Source organism: Balaenoptera physalus, assembly GCF_965194825.1.
Source record: "Balaenoptera physalus genome assembly, chromosome: 3".
Classification (NCBI taxonomy): domain Eukaryota; kingdom Metazoa; phylum Chordata; class Mammalia; order Artiodactyla; family Balaenopteridae; genus Balaenoptera; species Balaenoptera physalus.
The window spans coordinates 59,419,321-59,438,183 of record NC_138890.1 but is presented as its reverse complement, the minus strand read 5'-3'; the positions used below and the strand labels follow the sequence as shown (position 1 = coordinate 59,438,183).

The following is an 18,863-nucleotide window of genomic DNA, read 5'->3' as shown; positions in this document are numbered from 1 at the left end:
GTCAGATCTTGCCGCACTGAAACGTAGGTAGAGAGCTGCATAAATGTCTCCAATTACATATAAAAGACACTTCTTTTTTAGTATTCTTTAAAGTGCTTTAAAGTGGAAGGGCAGATGATCCTTCAATAATGATCAATAACAGTTACTACACCTAGTAGTTATTGATTACTTATCCTTTGTAATCTTCATTCAGTTATAGTGTCAGCAGCAATTTCTTAATTTTATACTTCTAACCCTCTCACGTCTTTATTTTTTTATTATTTTTAAACATCTTTATTGGAGTATAATTGCTTTACAATGGTGTGTTAGTTTCTGCTTTATAACAAAGTGGATCACCTATACATATACATATATCCCCATATCTCCTCCCCCTTGCGTCTCCCTCCTACCCTCCCTATCCCACCCCTCTTGGTGGTCACTAAGCACTGAGCTGATCCCCCTGTGCTATTCGGCTGCTTCCCACTAGCTATCTATTTTACATTTGGTAGTATACATAAGTCCATGACACTCTCTCACTTCGTCCCAGCTTACCCTTCCTCCTCCCCATGTCCTCAAGTCCATTCTCTACGTCTACGTCTTTATTCCTGTCCTGCCGCTAGGTTTTTCATAACCTTTTTTTTTTGAGTCCATATATATGTGTTAGCATACAGTATTTATTTTTCTCTTTCTGACTTACTTCACTCTGTATGACAGACTCTAGGTCCATCCACCTCATTACAAATAACTCAATTTCGTTTCCTTTTATGGCTGAGTAATATTCCATTGTATATATGTGCCACATCTTCTTTATCCATTCATCTGTCAATGGACACTTAGGTTGCTTCCATGTCCTGGCTATTATAAATAGAGCTGCAATGAACATTGTCATACATGACTCTTTTTGTAAATTTATTTATTTATTTATTTTTGGCTGTGTTGGGTCTTCATTTCTGTGCGAGGGCTTTCTCTAGTTGCGGCAAGCGGGGGCCACTCTTCATCGTGGTGCGCGGGCCCCCCACTATCGCGGCCTCTCCCGCTGTGGAGCACAGGCTCCAGACGCGCAGGCTCAGCAGCCGTGGCTCACGGGCCCAGCCGCTCCGCGGCACGTGGGAATCCCCCCAGACCAGGGCCCGAACCCGCGTCCCCCGCATTGGCAGGCAGACTCCCAACCACTGCGCCACCAGGGAAGCCCCACATGACTCTTTTTGAATTATGGTTTTCTCAGGTTATATGCCCAGTAGTGGGATTGCCGGGTCACATGGAATTTCTATTTTTAGTTTTTTAAGGAACCTGCACACTGTTCTCCATAGTGGCTGTATCAATTTACATTCCCACAAACAGTGCAAGAGGGCTCCCTTTTCTCCACACCCTTTCCAGCATTTATTGTTTGTAGATTTTTTGATGATGGCCATTCTGACCGGTGTGAGGTGATACCTCATTGTAGTTTTGATATGCATTTCTCTAATGATGTGTGATGTTGAGCATCCTTTCATGTGTTTGTTGGCAATCTGTATATCTTCTTTGGAGAAATGTCTATTTAGGTTTTCTGCCCATTTTTGGATTGGGTTGCTTTGATTTTTTGATACTGAGCTGCATAAGCTGCTTGTATATTTTGGAGATTAATCCTTTGTCAGTTGCTTTGTTTGCAAATATTTTCTCCCATTCTGAGGGTTATCTTTTCATCTTGTTTATGGTTTCCTTTGCTGTGCAAAAGCTTTTAAGATTCATTAGGTCCCATTTGTTTATTTTTGTTTTTATTTCCATTTCTCTAGGAGGTGGGTCAAAAAGGGTCTTGCTGTGATTTATGTCATAGAGTGTTCTGCCTATGTTTTCCTCTAGAGTTTTATAGTGTCTGGCCTTACATTTAGGTCTTCAATCCATTTTGAGTTTATTTTTGTGTATGGTGTTAGGGAGTGTTCTAATTTCATTCTTTTACATGTGGCTGTCCAGTTTTCCCAGCACCACTTATTGAAGAGGCTGTCTTTTCTCCATTGTATATTCTTGCCTCCTTTATCAAAAATAAGGTGATCATATGTGCGTGGGTTTAACTCTGGGCTTTCTATCCTGTTCCATTGATCTATATTTCTGTTTTTGTGCCAGTACTGTACTGTCTTGATTACTGTAGCTTTGTAGTGTAGTCTGAAGTCCAGGAGCCTGATTCCTCCAGCTCTGTTTTTCTTTCTCAAGATTGCTTTGGCTATTCAGGGTCTTTTATGTTTCCATACAAATTGTGAAATTTTTTGTTCTAGTTCTGTGAAAAATGCCATTGGTAGTTTGATAGGGGTTGCACTGAATCTGTAGATTGCTTTGAGTACTATAGTCATTTTCACAATGTTGATTCTTCCAATCCAAGAACGTGGTATATTTCTCCAACTATTTGTATCATCTTTAATTTCTTTCATCAGTGTCTTATAGTTTTCTGCATACAGGTCTTTTGTCTCCCTAGGTAGGGTTATTCCTAGGTATTTTATTCTTTTTGTTGCAGTGGTAAATGGGAGTGTTTCCTTAATTTCTCTTTCAGATTTTTCATCATTAGTGTATAGGAATGCAAGAGATTTCTGTGCATTAACTTTGTATCCTGCTACTTTACCAAATTCATTGATTAGCTCTAGTAGTTTTCTGGTAGCATCTTTTAGTATTCTCTATGTATAATATCATGTCATCTGCAAACAGTGACAGCTTTACTTCTTCTTTTCCAATTTGGATTCCTTTTATTTCTTTTTCTTCTCTGATTGCTGCCTCTCACGTCTTTAAAACCATTTTCCTTTAAGCATTACTGAAAGGATAGATTAGAATTGTGAAATGGGAGTCAATTGTATATAGTTATATTAAAGCATTCTCCCTTATGAAGCTGTTGTTGTGTCTGGATTTAGTATTTTAAAATTTCCTCTTTCTACACCCTAATGTACTTTGCTTGAAATTTACTTTTCTTTCCTTTGGGATAGGTATTTTCCATTATGATTAAACAATGGCAATTTATAAATATTAGGGAATATACTTAACATTTAGATATAACTTTAACAGGGATAGTTTCTCAACTGGATTGGTACATTTCATATATTGTGTTGTTGCAGTTTGTGAGATGCACCAACGGTGACTATGTGTGATTCCTTTGGTGCACTTCTGTGATTACCAAAAATATTGCCCATTTAATTTCACTCATATTTAATAGGTTGCAGGAGTGATTTTAATAATTTCTAAATTACCTATTATGGTATCACTATGAGACCCTTTTCGATTTCTTAGGAAAATATAACTTTTAAAAATCTTTCCTTTTTCATCTTGGGAGCCTCTTATACAGGTTGGATGACTTAGATTCTAAACTGATATGATTTATGCTATTTAGTAAGAATGTCTCAGCCCTGGTCCCAAAAATTGCTCATAGGTATCTCTGTCACCGTTGGGCTCTGGGATGATCTGACTTGGGGAAAATATTCATGAACGTCTAGGACTGCAAAAATTAGTGAACTTTGGATACCTGGAAATTGTAGCGATAGTTTGTGGACTATGCCTCAATTCAGCTTAAGAAGGAGAGTTTGAGTTTCTAAATGCCTTTGTCTTCATGGGAAATTGTGGTGCAATACATAGAGTAAAACAGGAATGTGGTATGATACAACTAGCTGGCATGAGGAGAGGAAAGAGAAAATAATAAATGAATATAGAGAAACAAATCGTATCTGAGGATAGATCATTTAAAATGCTGACGCTTTAAAATATAATTTGGAAATATCAATTGTCTTGAAACTGTGACAGACATATTTGGATGCTGGCATTAAGAATACATTCCAGAATCAGAGTGATATATATATTTTTAAATGCCTAGGAGGGCAGTAGATAATTTATAACTAATATCACATGGAAAATACAGTTTTGTTTGGGTGGACACTGGGTTTCTTTTAGAAAGTAATATTTCTGGTTAAATAAATTGTTGCACAATTATATTATGGGCTACTACATAGCTATAAGAAATAAAAAATGGGAAACCTTTTTACGTACTGTTATATCTTGTATCTTCAAGATATAATGAGTGATATATACACTACTATGTATAAAATAGGTAACTAATGAGAACCTACTGTACAGCACAGGGAACTCTACTCAGTGCTTGGTGGGGACCTAAATGAGAAGAAAATCAAAAAAAGAGGGGATATATGTGTACATATAGCTGATTCACTTTGCTGAACAGCAGAAACTAACACAACATTGTAAAGCAACTATACTCCAATAAAAATGAATTTAATAAAATAAAACGCACCAAAGTCTTATAGCTCAGATTTCAAGGAAACTCAATAGAAGTTTCCTCAAATTTGATAACAATCAAAAAATTACATTTTATTACTAACAAATGGTTGAGAATTTGAAAGAAACCTCTGCAAACTGTCAAAAACTAAAAAGCAAATTTCCATCAATTAAAAAAAATATATATAATGAGTGAAAAAAGCAAGATGCAGAACATTGTATATTGTATACTTCCTTTTGTGTCTAAAACCGGGGGAGAATATTTTAAAAAATCCTCTGAACTATACAAAACATACTAATGGAATGATACACAAAAAACACAGCACTCATTTCTCCTGGGAGAAATATGTTGTTGAAAGCATAGAGGGAGAGCCTATAAAATATGCCATATGTGCCTTTTGAATTTCGAACTGTATGAATGTATGCCTATTTAAAAACAAATAAATACTCCTTGTAAATCCCCCCCCCAAAAAAAGAGAAAAAAAATAGTTCCTTGCAAAACATTTACAAGACATTAGTGCAGTTTCTGGGGAAAACCTCTGGGCGTCGCTGTAGGTCAAAAGAAGGGAGAGAAGATAATCAGAGACGCATTTGGGAACCTCTGAAAGGGTAACTTCCTGCTCAAACAAACCACACAGGGGAGGCCAGTACAGGTTTGGATAGAGGAAACGAAAGCAGGAAAAGTGACCCTACCGCGGATTTTGCTTATTCCTCCTCCCGACCAAGGAGCAGAGCAGCAGCGGAGGGAGACAGGATGAGGCCGAGGGCAGAGAGGAGCGGCCGAGCGCGGTGGCGGCAGGTACTGTTGCCCTTCCTGCTGTCTTTGTTCCGCGGGGCTCTCCCAGACCAAATTCGCTACTCAATTCCCGAGGAGCTGGCCAAGAATTCGGTGGTAGGAAACCTCGCCAAGGATCTGGGGCTCAGTGTCCGGGACTTGCCGGCCCGGAATTTGCGGGTTACCGCAGAGAAGGAATATTTCATTGTAAACCCTGAGAGCGGGGACTTACTTGTGAGTGATAGAATAGACCGAGAGCAGATTTGTGGGAAGAAGCCTCTGTGCATTCTGGATTTCGATACTGTCGCTGAAAACCCACTAAATATTTTCCATGTATCAGTAATAGTACAGGATATAAATGACAACACTCCGCTATTCAAACAGAGTAAGATTGACTTAAAAATTGGAGAATCCACTAAGCCAGGTAAAACATTTCCACTAGACCCGGCGCTGGATTCGGATGCTGGTCCTAATTCACTGCAAAGATACAACCTTAATGAAAATGAGCACTTTGATCTCACAGAGAAACAGACTCCAGATGGACGTAAATATCCTGAGTTGATTCTGAAACATTCTCTGGACAGAGAAGAGCAGAATTTTCATCATCTGGTCCTGACAGCTGTAGACGGTGGGGACCCACCCCAAAGTGGCACCACCCAGATCCAAATCCAAGTCACAGATGCCAACGATAATGCCCCAGTGTTCAGCCAAGATGTGTACAGGGTCAGCCTGCAAGAGGGCGTGCCCCCTGGCTTCTTAGTGCTTCAACTGACAGCCACCGACCAGGACGAGGGCGTCAACGCAGAGATCATCTACTCCTTTCATAATGTGGATGAACAAGTGGAACAATTTTTTAACTTAGACAGAAGAACAGGAGAAATCACGACAAAGGATTATTTTGATTTTGAAATCGCTAATAGTTACACTCTCACTATAGAAGCGAAAGATCCTGGAGATCTAGCAGCCCATTGCAGTGTCCAAGTCGAAATTCTCGATGAAAATGATTGTGCACCGGAAGTGATTGTGACTTCAATATTTACTCCCCTACCAGAGGATTCACCACCAGGAACGGTGATCGCCTTGATAAAAACAAGAGACAGAGACTCTGGAGAAAATGGAGAAGTTTACTGCCAAATCTTGGGAAAGGCCGAGTTTATATTGAAATCTTACTCGAAGAACTATTACAAACTAGTGACAGACAGGACCCTGGACCGGGAGGAGATCCCAGAATACAACGTCACTATAATGGCCACCGACAGAGGCAAGCAGCCCCTCTCCTCTAGTATAAGCATCACTCTGCGCCTCGCAGATGTCAACGACAATGCTCCAGTTTTCCACCAGGCCTCCTACGTGGCCCACGTGGCAGAAAACAACCCGCCGGGCGCCTCCATCGCCCAAGTTAGCGCTTCAGATCCAGACTTGGGGCCCAACGGCCACGTCTCCTACTCCATCGTGGCCAGCGACCTGGAGCGTCGCACACTGTCGTCCTACGTGTCCGTGAGCGCGCAGAGCGGCGTGGTGTTCGCGCAGCGCGCCTTCGACCACGAGCAGCTGCGCGCCTTCGAGGTGACGCTGCAGGCCCGCGACCACGGCTCGCCCGCGCTCAGCGCCAACGTGAGCCTGCGCGTGCTGGTGGGCGACCGCAACGACAACGCGCCCAGGGTGCTGTACCCGGCGCTGGGGCCCGACGACTCGGCGCTGTTCGACACGGTGCCGCGCGCCGCGCAGCCCGGCTACCTGGTCACCAAGGTGGTGGCGGTGGACGCCGACTCTGGACACAACGCCTGGCTGTCCTACCACGTGCTGCAGGCCAGCGAGCCCGGACTCTTCAGCGTGGGGCTGCGCACGGGCGAGGTGCGCACGGCGCGGGCCCTGGGCGACAGGGACGCGGCCCGCCAGCGCCTGCTGGTTGCTGTGCGCGATGGGGGACAGCCGCCCCTCTCGGCCACCGCCACGCTGCTCCTGGTTTTCGCGGACAGCCTGCAGGAGGCGCTGCCGGACCTCAGTGACCACTCTGAGCCCACTGACCCCCAGGCTGAGCTGCAGTTTTACCTGGTGGTGGCCTTGGCCTTGATCTCGGTGCTCTTCCTCCTGGCAGTGATTCTGGCGGTCGCCCTGCACCTTCGACGCTCCTCCAGCCCCGCTACCTGGAGCTGCTTTCAGCCTGGTCTGAGTTCCAAGTCTGGACCCGTGGTTCTCCCCAACTACAGTGAGGGAACATTGCCCTATTCCTACAATCTGTGTGTTGCCTCACAATCAGCTAAGGCAGAATTTAATTTTCTCAGCGTCACCCCAGAAATGGCTCCCCCTCGGGATCTCCTCTGCGAAGATGCCTCTTGGGTACCAAGTAGTAATCTTGGAGATGCTGGGGTCCCATTTGCCTCAGGTACTATTTTAAAGGTGAGCTTTAATTTAATTCACTTTTTTACCTTGCGGTTTCAATGTTTCTTAACAAATCACCTAACCCGAGTAGAAGTCTTCAATTCATATTTTATTGTTTTGTGGGTAGAATTTAGGTGGTTTTCCGCCTTAAATATCTTAATCATATTTAAACAAATCTTTGACATAGGTTTTCTATCTGACAGGTGAGATTTATTTATCATAGTTACAAGCTTTTACTTCATAAGATACTTCTTTTTCTTCCTCATCTTTACATTCCTTCCCTCTGAAAGTTTATTACTGTTGAGACCTTAAGTTATTCCTTTTTCCTTCAGGGTATTTATATTAGTTTTATTAATTTTAGTTGTACTTCCTCTTAGAATTATAGTACTTAAGAGTAAAGAGAGCTCCCCATCTCACTAGTTTGGGAAACTGGGAACCAAAGAAAGGAAGAATTTTACTCAATGTCATGGCCTGTCAACAGCAGAGCATGGGTAGGACTGACATGAGCACCAGCACTCTTCGTATCTTTACAAGCTAAGTGTCTTGGGATCCCGGATCTATTTTAAAAGGTTGTGAAAAGTTTGAGGTATGCAGTGTCTGCTATTAAGAGTGTGTTTAATAAATGGGAGAAATCTTTCTCTCTGAGGCACAATAACAAATTGCTCTTGTGAAAAATTGTACATTGAGAAAAATTTTGCAACCCATTGTCACATTGTTTCCTTAAAACTTTATTTTTTGAATTCTAGGTATAGATGTAAAACATCTTTATTTTCTTTATTTTCCTATGAAGGTGTCATTAAGTAAAAATTGCTTCTCTCAATGGACTCTATAATGTCCACTTTTTTTTTTTTTTTAGTCATGAGGCATTTCTTTTTCTGCTACCATATAAAGGTGATAACATTAAATATCTGTCTTAACATAGAAAGGCCACTCACTGCCTGCTCAGTGATAAGTATCTGGACTTGTTTTTCTGTAAGGGTGATGAACTAAAGCCCTTTCTGCCATAGTCACTCTACTGATTTTCCCCAGGTGTCTGTAACTGTAAAACATCTAACTCCAATTTAGACATGGTAATAGGAAAATATAAATAATGCATAGTTAATCCGACTCAAACTCTCAGTCTGATATAGTGTAGCTGCCATGTTCTTAGTGTGAAAACCTTGAAACTTTCTTGAAGACCTCACAAGTAACAAAAAGCAAAAAAAAAAAAAGTCCCTTTATTTCTTCTGCATATGACAGCTAATGCAATTTGCATAATTCAGTAGGCCTTTTTTCAAAGGTCTACTGAGAGCTAGAATTGTTTTCTTGACATTCTTATGTACAAATGGGCATGTTTTCATAAATATATCCTAATTAAAAAATGAAATCTTAAAACCTGCGAAAGAATTCTGATGTCCTAATTAAATGGACTCAATATAGGTAAGAGGTAAACAAAGGGCATAGTCTCAATGGCACAGTAAATTAAACTTTTCTAAAGAAGTAAAAAATAATCTAATAATTATATTAATCTCAGAATTAATCTTGTGGAAGTCTTTTGCTATTTTAGAATTAAATCTTATTTAAATATAAGGAATGTCATGTGGTAATATATTAAGGATACAGAAAATTATTAGAAATAAAATATAATTAAACATATTTGAAATCAAAACAGAATTGATGTAGTAACTAGTTAGGACTCTGAGCGTCGCTGTTCACCAAAGTGGGAAAGAAGCTGCCGCTGATGCGATCAGACTCTGTTCCTTCCGCACTAAGCACGCGCAGACCAGACAAGCTTCTGGGAAAAGCCGCCCACCCGCGCCCCTCTCCCATTTCCGCAAGGGAATGTGTTCCCCTTGGCTTTTGATAAGTAAGGAAACAGCAGGTTGGAACCAGGACTAAGAGAAAACTGGTCGGAGAGAGGCAATGGCGGATCCACTGAGGGGTTGGGGCTGCAGAGAGCTGTTCCTGCTCTCCATGCTGCTGGGGACGCTGTGGGGAGCCGGGGCCGGGCAGATCCGCTACTCGGTGCCAGAGGAGCTGGATAAAGGCTCCTTCGTGGGTAACATCGCCAAGGAGCTCGGGCTGGATTCCTGGGAGCTGGCGGAGCGCGGAGTCCGCATCGTCTCCAGAGGTAGGACGCAGCTCTTTGCTCTGAACCCGCGAAGCGGCAGCTTGGTCACCGCAGGCAGGATAGACCGCGAGGAGCTCTGCGCTCAGAGCGCGCGGTGTCTGGTGAGTTTTAACGTCTTGGTTGAGAATAAAATGAAAATGTATGGGGTAGAAGTAGAAATAATCGATATTAATGATAACTTCCCGCGTTTCCGGGATGAGGAAGTAAAAGTAAAAGTTAATGAAAATGCGGCTGTGGGAACGCGGTTAGTACTTCCCTTTGCTCGAGATGCCGATGTGGGTGTGAACTCCCTCCAGAGTTACCAGCTCAGCTCCAATATGCACTTCTCTTTGGCCGAGAAAAGCGACACAGATGGACAGAAATATCCAGAGCTGGTACTGGAACAGCCGTTGGACCGAGAGAAAGTAGCTGTTCACGACCTCCTACTCACAGCTTTAGATGGTGGAGACCCCATACTCTCTGGTACCACGCACATCCGCGTGATGGTCCTTGATGCGAACGATAACGCGCCCCTGTTCACTCAATCCGAGTACAGAGTGAGTGTTCCAGAGAACATAGCTCTCGGCACTCGGCTGCTCACACTAACCGCCACGGATCCAGATGAGGGAATAAATGGGAAATTGACCTACTCTTTTCGCAATGAAGAAGACAAAATTTCAGAGACTTTCCAGCTTGATTCCAACTTGGGTGAAATCTCAACTCTGCAATCACTGGATTACGAAGAATCCAGATTCTATCACATGGAAGTGGTAGCTCAGGATGGAGGTGCTCTTCTTGCCAGCGCTAAGGTACTAATCACAGTTCAGGACGTGAATGACAATGTGCCTGAAGTGATCCTCACCTCTCTCGCCAGTTCCGTCTCTGAAGACTGTCTTCCCGGAATGATAATTGCTCTGTTTAGCGTACATGATGGTGATTCTGGAGAGAATGGTGAGATTGCATGTTCTATTCCCAGGAACTTGCCTTTTAAATTGGAAAAGTCAGTTGATAATTACTATCACTTACTGACAACAAGAGCCCTGGACAGAGAAGAGATCTCAGATTACAACATCACAGTAACTGTCGCTGACTGTGGAAATCCACCACTGTCTACAGAAAACCACATCTCCCTGAAAGTGACAGACATCAATGACAACCCTCCCGTTTTCCCTCACACCTTATACTACACCTACATCCCAGAAAACAACCCCAGAGGCATCTCGATCTTCTCTGTGAACGCCCATGACTCCGACAGCGGCAACAACGCCCAGGTCACTTACTCTCTGGTTGAGAACAAATTTCAGGGAACGCCTCTATCATCCTGTGTCTCCATCAACTCTGACACTGGAGTCCTGTATGCACTGTGCTCTTTCGACTATGAGCAGGTTAGAGAACTGCAGCTGTGGGTGATGGCCAGTGACAATGGAGACCCTCCACTCAGCAGCAACGTGTCACTGAGCCTGTTCATCCTGGACCAGAACGACAACGCACCTGAAATTCTGTACCCCGCCCTCCCCACTGACGGTTCCACCGGTGTGGAGCTGGCACCCCGCTCTGCAGAGCCCGGATACCTGGTGACCAAGGTGGTGGCAGTAGACAGAGACTCAGGCCAGAACGCCTGGCTGTCCTACCGCCTACGCAAGGCCAGCGATCCAGGACTCTTTGCGGTGGGGCTGCACACGGGCGAGGTGCGCACAGCGCGGGCCCTGCTGGACAGAGACGCGCTCAAGCAGAGCCTGGTGGTGGCGGTCCAGGACCACGGCCAGCCCCCTCTCTCTGCCACCGTCACGCTCACGGTGGCTGTGGCTGATAGCATCCCAGATGTGCTGGCGGACTTGGGCAGCCTCAAACCCTCCGCCGACCCTGACGACTCGAGCCTCACGCTCTACCTAGTGGTGGCGGTGGTCGCGGTCTCCTGCGTCTTCCTCGCATTTGTCATCGCGCTGCTGGCGCTCAGACTGCGGCGCTGGCACATGTCGCGTGTGCTCCAGGCTTCCCTCAGCGGGTTGGCTAGCGCGCCCGCCTCTCACTTTGTGGGCGTGGACGGGGTGCGGGCTTTCCTGCAGACCTATTCCCACGAGGTCTCGCTCACCGCGGACTCGCGGAGGAGCCACGTGATCTTCCCGCAGCCCAACTACGCGGACACGCTCATCAGCCAGGAGAGCTGTGAGAAAAGCGAGCCTCTCCTGATATCTGAGAAGATAAACGCAAAGGAAACAGAGCTAGGAGTTGTTCGGGTGAGTTTTCTTTTTTCTGTACCTATGCTTGGAGCATTTTCTTCATTTGTTTCCATCATTTTTCTGCCCCATTCAAAATCGGTTAAGTACGTAAATAGTGAATCATTATTTGCTTTATTAACAGATTAACTTGATTTGATCATTGATGCTTTCTCCATTTGTTTTCAAATTATATTTTGGTTTTAATGTCTTTTTTCTATAATATGTGGATATTTTAGAAACTATAGCTGATATCCATAGGCTTAAGTGAAACAAGTATTTTAAAAGAAAGTGGTTATACATAATCACTGTATCCTAAGGCTTTCTTATACCAGAACTGTTTGTTATACCAGAGTTGTTTGATTAGAACATCCAAATTGTTAGATGTAATGTTCTCTTTTGAATATTTGCCTAAACACCAATAGCACATATGTTTTGGAAAAAGTATTGTGCAGTATTGGTGCTTTAGTACCTGCTGTTTTTGTAAGGGTACTAATAATTTGCATAAATCAGTGGAAGAATATAGAAAACTTCTGCGTGATCAATATCAGAAAGACAGATTAAATTTATAGTGATAATAATATCTGTGGCATTCTGAAATCTGGAAAGTTTGGATTAACCCATGTAATAATTGGACATGTGTAATTGTTTAGAGAAGAAATCAAAGGATCCTTTGAATTATGCTTTAGAATAAATTCTGTGATGCAGTTTAAAATCTCCAAATAATTAGATACCAGTTCATTAAATACATATATACCCTACACCTGGCATCTTCTGGTTACACATAACCCCTCCACTTTTCAGAATTAATATCGACCTGAATGTTTGCATTTCTGCAAGTGCAGCTACAATTCTGCTTTATTAGAAGAGTTTAAGATTTGTATTTGGAAAATCAATTCAACTGATGAAATAAAGTAAGGCAGGACAAGAAAAATTAAGGATAAAATTATCTGTGTTTGTTTGGGCCTCCTCCCTCCCTAATGTGCAGTGTACATCTGTATTACACATTAACCAGAGCTCCTCAGAGATGAGAATGCCTGCTTGACTGTATTTTTTCTTTCAATATTTTTTCTTTCTCCTGATGCTAGCACTGTAACTTCTTAAGAGAATAGTGTTCTTTCCCAGCTCTGCAGAGGGTCACAGTGACTTTCTGCTAACTTTGTATGTACTTACCTGGACTATGTATCCTTGGTGAACTTTACGCAGAATATCAGTATATCATTTTGATAAACGATCCTTTGTCTCACAAATGTACATGACTGTGCCTTCAACTTCTAACAGGTGGAGCAGTTCTCAGAGCTTTCTGAGAAGCTGCTTCCTGGGTTATAGTCCTCAGTTCAGCTCGAATAAAATTCCCTTTTTTTCTTCTTAACTTTATAAGTTAATTAAATTTTCACTGACACAACTTTAAAATCGTTTGGAAATTTAAAAAACTGTTTCTCAGGGATGTGCTCATCTTAAACTATGAGATTTTTCTTATGAAATGCTGGTCTGTGTGTCTCAAATTTCACGAATATGTCTTGTGTAATGGAAGAACTATGTACGCTATTCATTTTTGCATATGATTTGCTGAAGATGATTTTCAGATCCTTATTTTAAAAAGATTTTTCAATCTTTAAAATTTTGTACTTTCAACAACTTGAACATCAGCTGCAAAGTATGAATAAATGGGGAAAATGACAATAAAATATTATTAATGGAATAGTAGGTTACATTACTCAACCACATGAAAGGTTTACCATACATTTGGGAATCTAGGACCACTTAATTTTTATTTTTTAAACATTTATTTGAAGGGAATCTAATTATATTTATATATGGGCAATTCTGATCTCAGGGTACAATGTGCAGACTCACTGAATAGTGAATTCATCCAAAGAGTAACAAGAGAATCTGTATGATAAATACTGAATACTGATATCATTCACTCCTACATGAAAACTCACTTTTCCATTATTTTTTAAAGAAAAGATTACTGTATAGATTTGGATATGTGTTCTGGGTTAACTTTTTCATGCAATGGGAAAAAATACCTTTTATATCTCTATAAACTTCAATAGACTTTACATAATAAAATGCTTGATCTACACACCATGAGTGTATATACTATATATAGTATACTCTTAAATATTTGAATCTTTAACTTCATATGTGTTCTGAAAAGATAACTTTCCTGTACTAATTGAGGTGTTCACACAGTGTTAAAAAAAAAAAAAGGCACTTGCTCAATCATATTTTGGAGCAGTCTTGAGTCAGTAGTGTTTTTTTATGTTTGTATAGAGATGCCAATGTGTTTCTGTCTAGAATCCTGGATAAATGTGCTTTTCCACTGTAAAATGAGTTCTACATTGTTATACATCTTCCAAGTTTTAGACTGACAATATATTATGTAGTTTAAAAAAAAATTCTGAATGAAGATTTCTAGTTTGGAAATGGAATTAATACTCTAAGACACCTATCAGAAACATGGAAACTGAAGTGCTTATTGCTAAGGGAAGAGTGTCAATAACAAAGAGTTGAGATGATCAGATAGTAACCCGGAGACCAAGGAAAAGTGTACAACATAGATTACTTTCTTCAGAATATATCATTATAAGGACTCATACTTCACCCCCAAAATCCAAGTAACTCACCATTGCTAAGCTACTTGAGAAGAAACAGTACAATTAAAGACAATGGTAATGTAGTGTGGACAAATAAAATTAGTGGAATAGTTTTAAATCATAGTCATTTAATTAAAAATAGACACAGAAAAGTGTCTATTTTTAATTAAATGACTATGATTTAAGGAAAAGAGAGTTTCTTGCTTCTTTACCATACTTCTATTTCATAAGGACAACCAATCGCCTTGCTATCTATCAGTTATTTTGGAGAGAAGATTATAAAGACAGGAGAAAGCAATGCATAGGATGAAACTAAAAGCTGTGAGATTTATAACTTTTATAAGTTGGAAGAAAGGGAAATAGAGTGAAATAACAATACATATCAAGCTGATATTTCAAGAATTTTCATATTACATTTTCTGCCAAAACCAACACTTTCATTTGTATCACTTTCTACATATTACTTTATTTGGTCTTCAATTTTACTAAGGTACGCAGGGAAGATGTTATTATGGCCACTGTATGAAAATGGAACCTAAAAGCATGACGATGCCAATAAACATCTTCAGCAAGATACCTCTGGCTTTGAGGAATAAAAATCACCTGATTTGGATGGATAAAGTTCAAGTTCAAAGAAATGACAGCGAGAACAAAGATACAGTACATTTTAAAAATGTTAAAATCCTTATAACATGGGACGAATGAGTATCTGTATGAAGACACAGTAGACTTGTCTTCTAGCCGGCTCTGTATTTGGAACCAATTTAGTAATCACTAGTGCAGTTCTGCAGCCGAGGCGCGGGGTGCAGCTGTTGGCTAGTACTGAACCAAGTATCCAGCTCCTCCTGACACAAAGGAATCGCCTGCGGACCGCGGAATCGCGCGAACTGTGCACTCCCTGAGGTTTTCTGTGGCAGAAATATCTATCCTAGAATCTGCTTGCCAAGACGTGTCCAAGGAGTAGCTCCTGCTCAGAAATTCTTGGGATCATTTAGCGATCGCAGCTCTTCGAGATCAGAAAGGCAAAGGCGCAGAGAGCGGGATGGGAAACCGCTTGGGGTCGAAGCGCCAGGCTCGGCGGAGGCGAATTTTGTTTCTCTTCCTGCTGTCTTTGTTCCGCCTGGCGCTTTTGGAGCAAGTCTGCTACACTATTCCAGAGGAGCTGGCCAGGGGCTCGCTGGTGGGGAACCTCGCCAAGGATCTGGGGCTTGGCGTGCGAGATTTGCATACACGGAACCTGCGGGTTAGTGCAGAGAAGAAATTCTTCACAGTGAGCACCGAGAAGGGAGACTTACTTGTGACCGACCGTATAGACTGAGAGCAGATTTGTGGCAAGAAGTCGATGTGTGTTCTGGAATTCGAAATGGTCGCTGAAAAGCCTTTGAACTTTTTTCATATAACCGTGGTGATTCAAGATGTCATCGACAACCCACCGACCTTTAGCCGAAATGTCACTGAACTGCAAATCAGTGAACTGGCCCTAACTGGAGCCACGTTAGCTCTGGAATCTGGCACAAGATTCAGATGTAGGTGTCAATTCCCTGCAGCAATACTACCTCAACCCTGACCCTCATTTCTCTTTGATCCAGAAGGAGAACCCAGACGGCAGTAGGTACCCAGAACTGGTAGTGCAGGCTCCCCTGGACAGAGAAGAGCAGTCCTGCCACCACCTGGTCCTCACGGCTGTGGATGGGGGTGAGCCAGCCAGAAGCTGCACTACGAACATCAGGGTAGTTGTGGCAGACGCAAATGATAACCCCCCAGTGTTCACCCAGGACATGTACAGGGTCAGTGTTCAAGAGAACCTACCCCTGGGTTCCTCAGTGCTAAGAGTGATGGCCACTGACTTGGATGAGGGCATCAATGCTGAGATCACCTACGCTTTTATCAATATTGGTAAGGCAGTGAGACAACTGTTCAAGCTGGACAGTAAAACAGGGGAACTCACCACTGGTGGAGGACTGGACTTTGAAGAGAGAGGGAGCTACACAATTGGGGTGGAAGCAAAGGATGGTGGACGTCACACTGCGCATTGCAAACTACAAATAGATATTTTGGATGAAAATGACAGTGCTCCCGAGATAACCCTGGATTCTGAATCTAAATATATACAAGAAGATGCTGAGCTGGGGGCTGTGGTTGCCTTGATCAAAACACATGATCTAGATTCTGGATTTAATGGGGAAATCTTATGCCAACTAAAAGGAAATTTCCCATTTTAAATAGTTCAAGATACAAAAAACACATACAAGCTGGTGACAGATAGAGACTTAGATCGAGAGAAGACTCCGGAGTACAATGTCACTATCACAGCTACTGACAAGGGCAAGCTGCCCCTCTCCTCTAAAAGAAGTGTCACCTTGAAAGTCGCTGATGTCAACGACAATGCTACGGTTTTCCACCAGGCCTCCTACATGGTCCACGTGGCAGAAAACAACCCGCCCGGTGCCTCCATCGCCCAGGTTAAAGCTTCAGACCCAGACTTGGGGCCCAACGGCCACGTCTCCTACTCCATCGTGGCCAGCGACCTGGAGCCGCGCGCGCTGTCGTCCTACGTGTCCGTGAGCGCGCAGAGCGGCGTGGTGTTCGCGCAGCGCGCCTTCGACCACGAGCAGCTGAGCGCTTCGAGCTGACGCTGCAGGCCCGCGACCACGGCTCGCCCGCGCTCAGCACCAACGTGAGCCTGCGCGTGCTGGTGGGCGACCGCAACGACAACGCGCCCAGGGTGCTGTACCCGGCGCTGGGGCCCGACGGCTCGGCGCTCTTCGACACGGTGCCGCGCGCCGCGCAGCCCGGCTACCTGGTCACCAAGGTGGTGGCGGTGGACGCCGACTCTGGACACAACGCCTGGCTGTCCTACCACGTGCTGCAGGCCAGCGAGCCCGGACTCTTCAGCGTGGGGCTGCGCACGGGCGAGGTGCGCACGGCGCGGGCCCTGGGCGACAGGGACGCGGCCCGCCAGCGCCTGCTGGTTGCTGTGCGCGATGGGGGACAGCCGCCCCTCTCGGCCACCGCCACGCTGCTCCTGGTTTTCGCGGACAGCCTGCAGGAGGCGCTGCTGGACCTCAGTGACCGCCCCGCACCCCCTGACCCCCAGGCTGAGCTGCAGTTTTACCTGGTGGTGGCCTTGGCCTCGATCTCGGTGCTCTTCCTCCTGACAGCGATTCTGGCGGTTGCCCTGAGTTTGCGCCGCTCCTCCAGCCCCGCCACCTGGAGTTGCTTTCAGACCAGTTTTTGCTCCAAAACTGGACCCGGAGTTCTCCCCAACTATGGGGAAGGGACTTTACCATATTCCTACAATCTGTGTGCTGCCACACATTCTTCAAAGACTGAGTTTAAATTTCTCAATATAAAGCCTGAAAATGCTCCACCACAAGATCTGTATAATGAAGCCTCTTGGCTTGAAAGTACCAGTAATGACAATCCCCAAATTACTTGTAATTCAGTCAATTTGCAACAGGTGAGTTACTTCAAAACCTTTTCCTCCCATAAGTATAATTAGGTTTCGATTCACTATTTTAGAGGCCAAAAAGTATACAGGCTAAGTATGCCCTGTTTTTTGTGCGGTTTTTTTTTTTTGGTGTTTTATTGATTTTTTCTGGACATAGAATGGGGATGGGGAGGCTGTTAGAAATTCTTTGTTCACTAATCTGTGTTGCAGTTGTTCTTTCATGGAATGTCGCTTAGTGATGATCTTGAAATTTCTGTTAATTCTAAAATAATATGTCCTGAAACATTTTTAATATGCTAGTATCTCACATTCTCATTGTAGGACCTTATTTATATATAATCTAGACAATTAAGTGGTTTACATAGTTTCAGTGTAGTCAATCCTAAACTATGTTTTATATGTAATATAAATATAAGAATACTTTTTCACTGTAGCCTATATATTTTCACTTCCTTTGCATGTTCTTCAGGGTATACACAAATATTGGCTAAATTAGGGCAGTTCTTAATCTGTATGTTGATAAAAATAGGTAATGACTTCTAAAAATGGCAACCCTTGTGACCTAGTGGTGGATTGGTTCCAAACATGTTTGTGGTTGTTGGTACCCTTATTGAAGATGAGACAAATATAAATGATGGTGGAGTGTGGATTTCAAGATTTATAGAAAAGTGTAAACGTATTTGTGTTCTCCAAGGCCATAAGAAGTGTCACAGAAATAAGTGTCATTCCAGGGAACATATAAAAAATTTCAAAATACGCTATTTTATTCTTCCAAATGCTTTTCATTCTTGGGGAGAGAAATATTGAGTGTCATCTATGCAGATTTAGCAGAAATAAGATCCTGTGTATAATGGTTTCCACAGAACCGTGCAGTATTAAGTTAGGACTCTAAGCGTCGCTGTTCACCAACCCGGGTAAGGAAAGCAGTGAGAACTCGAGTTATATCCTCAAAGCACAAAGCACATCTTACACCAAAGCTTTGCAGCTGCGCAGACAATCTGTCCTAAAACGCTTCGCATCTGATCGCTGCTTGTTTATGGACCTTGACCTCCAATTCTGAGAAGCCCAAAATTGATGCGAACCTGTTCACCCTACTCGTAATCCCAGGGAAGTCCAGAACGAGCCAGTA

General features: G+C 43.1%; 3 protein-coding genes across 5 annotated transcripts in view; all 3 read left to right on the top strand.

Annotated features, from left to right (window-relative positions):
- LOC309657083 (protocadherin gamma-A3-like) overlaps positions 1–18,860 on the top strand; it is a gene marked incomplete at its 5' end in the record, with an annotated part of 31,255 nt that extends 12,395 nt beyond the window's left edge. For 2 of the 3 annotated variants that reach the window (XM_082454104.1, XM_082454103.1), the window contains one exon: positions 4,945–5,353. In XM_082454104.1, the coding sequence (XP_082310230.1) occupies positions 4,945–5,211 (267 nt within the window). In that variant the 3' untranslated portion in view covers positions 5,212–5,353. Of the gene's footprint in view, positions 1–4,944; positions 5,354–18,597 lie in introns of those variants that run through there. The other variant, XM_082454105.1, reaches the window with a different exon arrangement.
- On the top strand, positions 9,263–12,008 carry LOC309657082 (protocadherin gamma-A5-like). The gene has a single exon (XM_082454102.1). It carries the CDS (start codon positions 9,278–9,280, stop codon positions 11,828–11,830), a length of 2,553 nt encoding a protein of 850 aa, XP_082310228.1. The 5' UTR covers positions 9,263–9,277; the 3' UTR covers positions 11,831–12,008.
- On the top strand, positions 12,157–18,608 carry LOC309657097 (protocadherin gamma-B3-like). The gene is given in 5 exon segments (XM_082454131.1): positions 12,157–15,598; positions 15,602–15,790; positions 15,792–16,502; positions 16,506–16,899; positions 16,902–18,608. Coding segments are annotated over 5 exon segments (2,451 nt in total). The 5' UTR covers positions 12,157–15,325; the 3' UTR covers positions 17,786–18,608.
- Positions 18,861–18,863: the final 3 nt, after the last annotated feature.

Bases quoted from the DNA above. Each gene is read 5' to 3' on its own strand.
- LOC309657082 (XM_082454102.1), top strand. From the start codon at position 9,278: ATGGCGGATCCACTGAGGGGTTGGGGCTGCAGAGAGCTGTTCCTGCTC.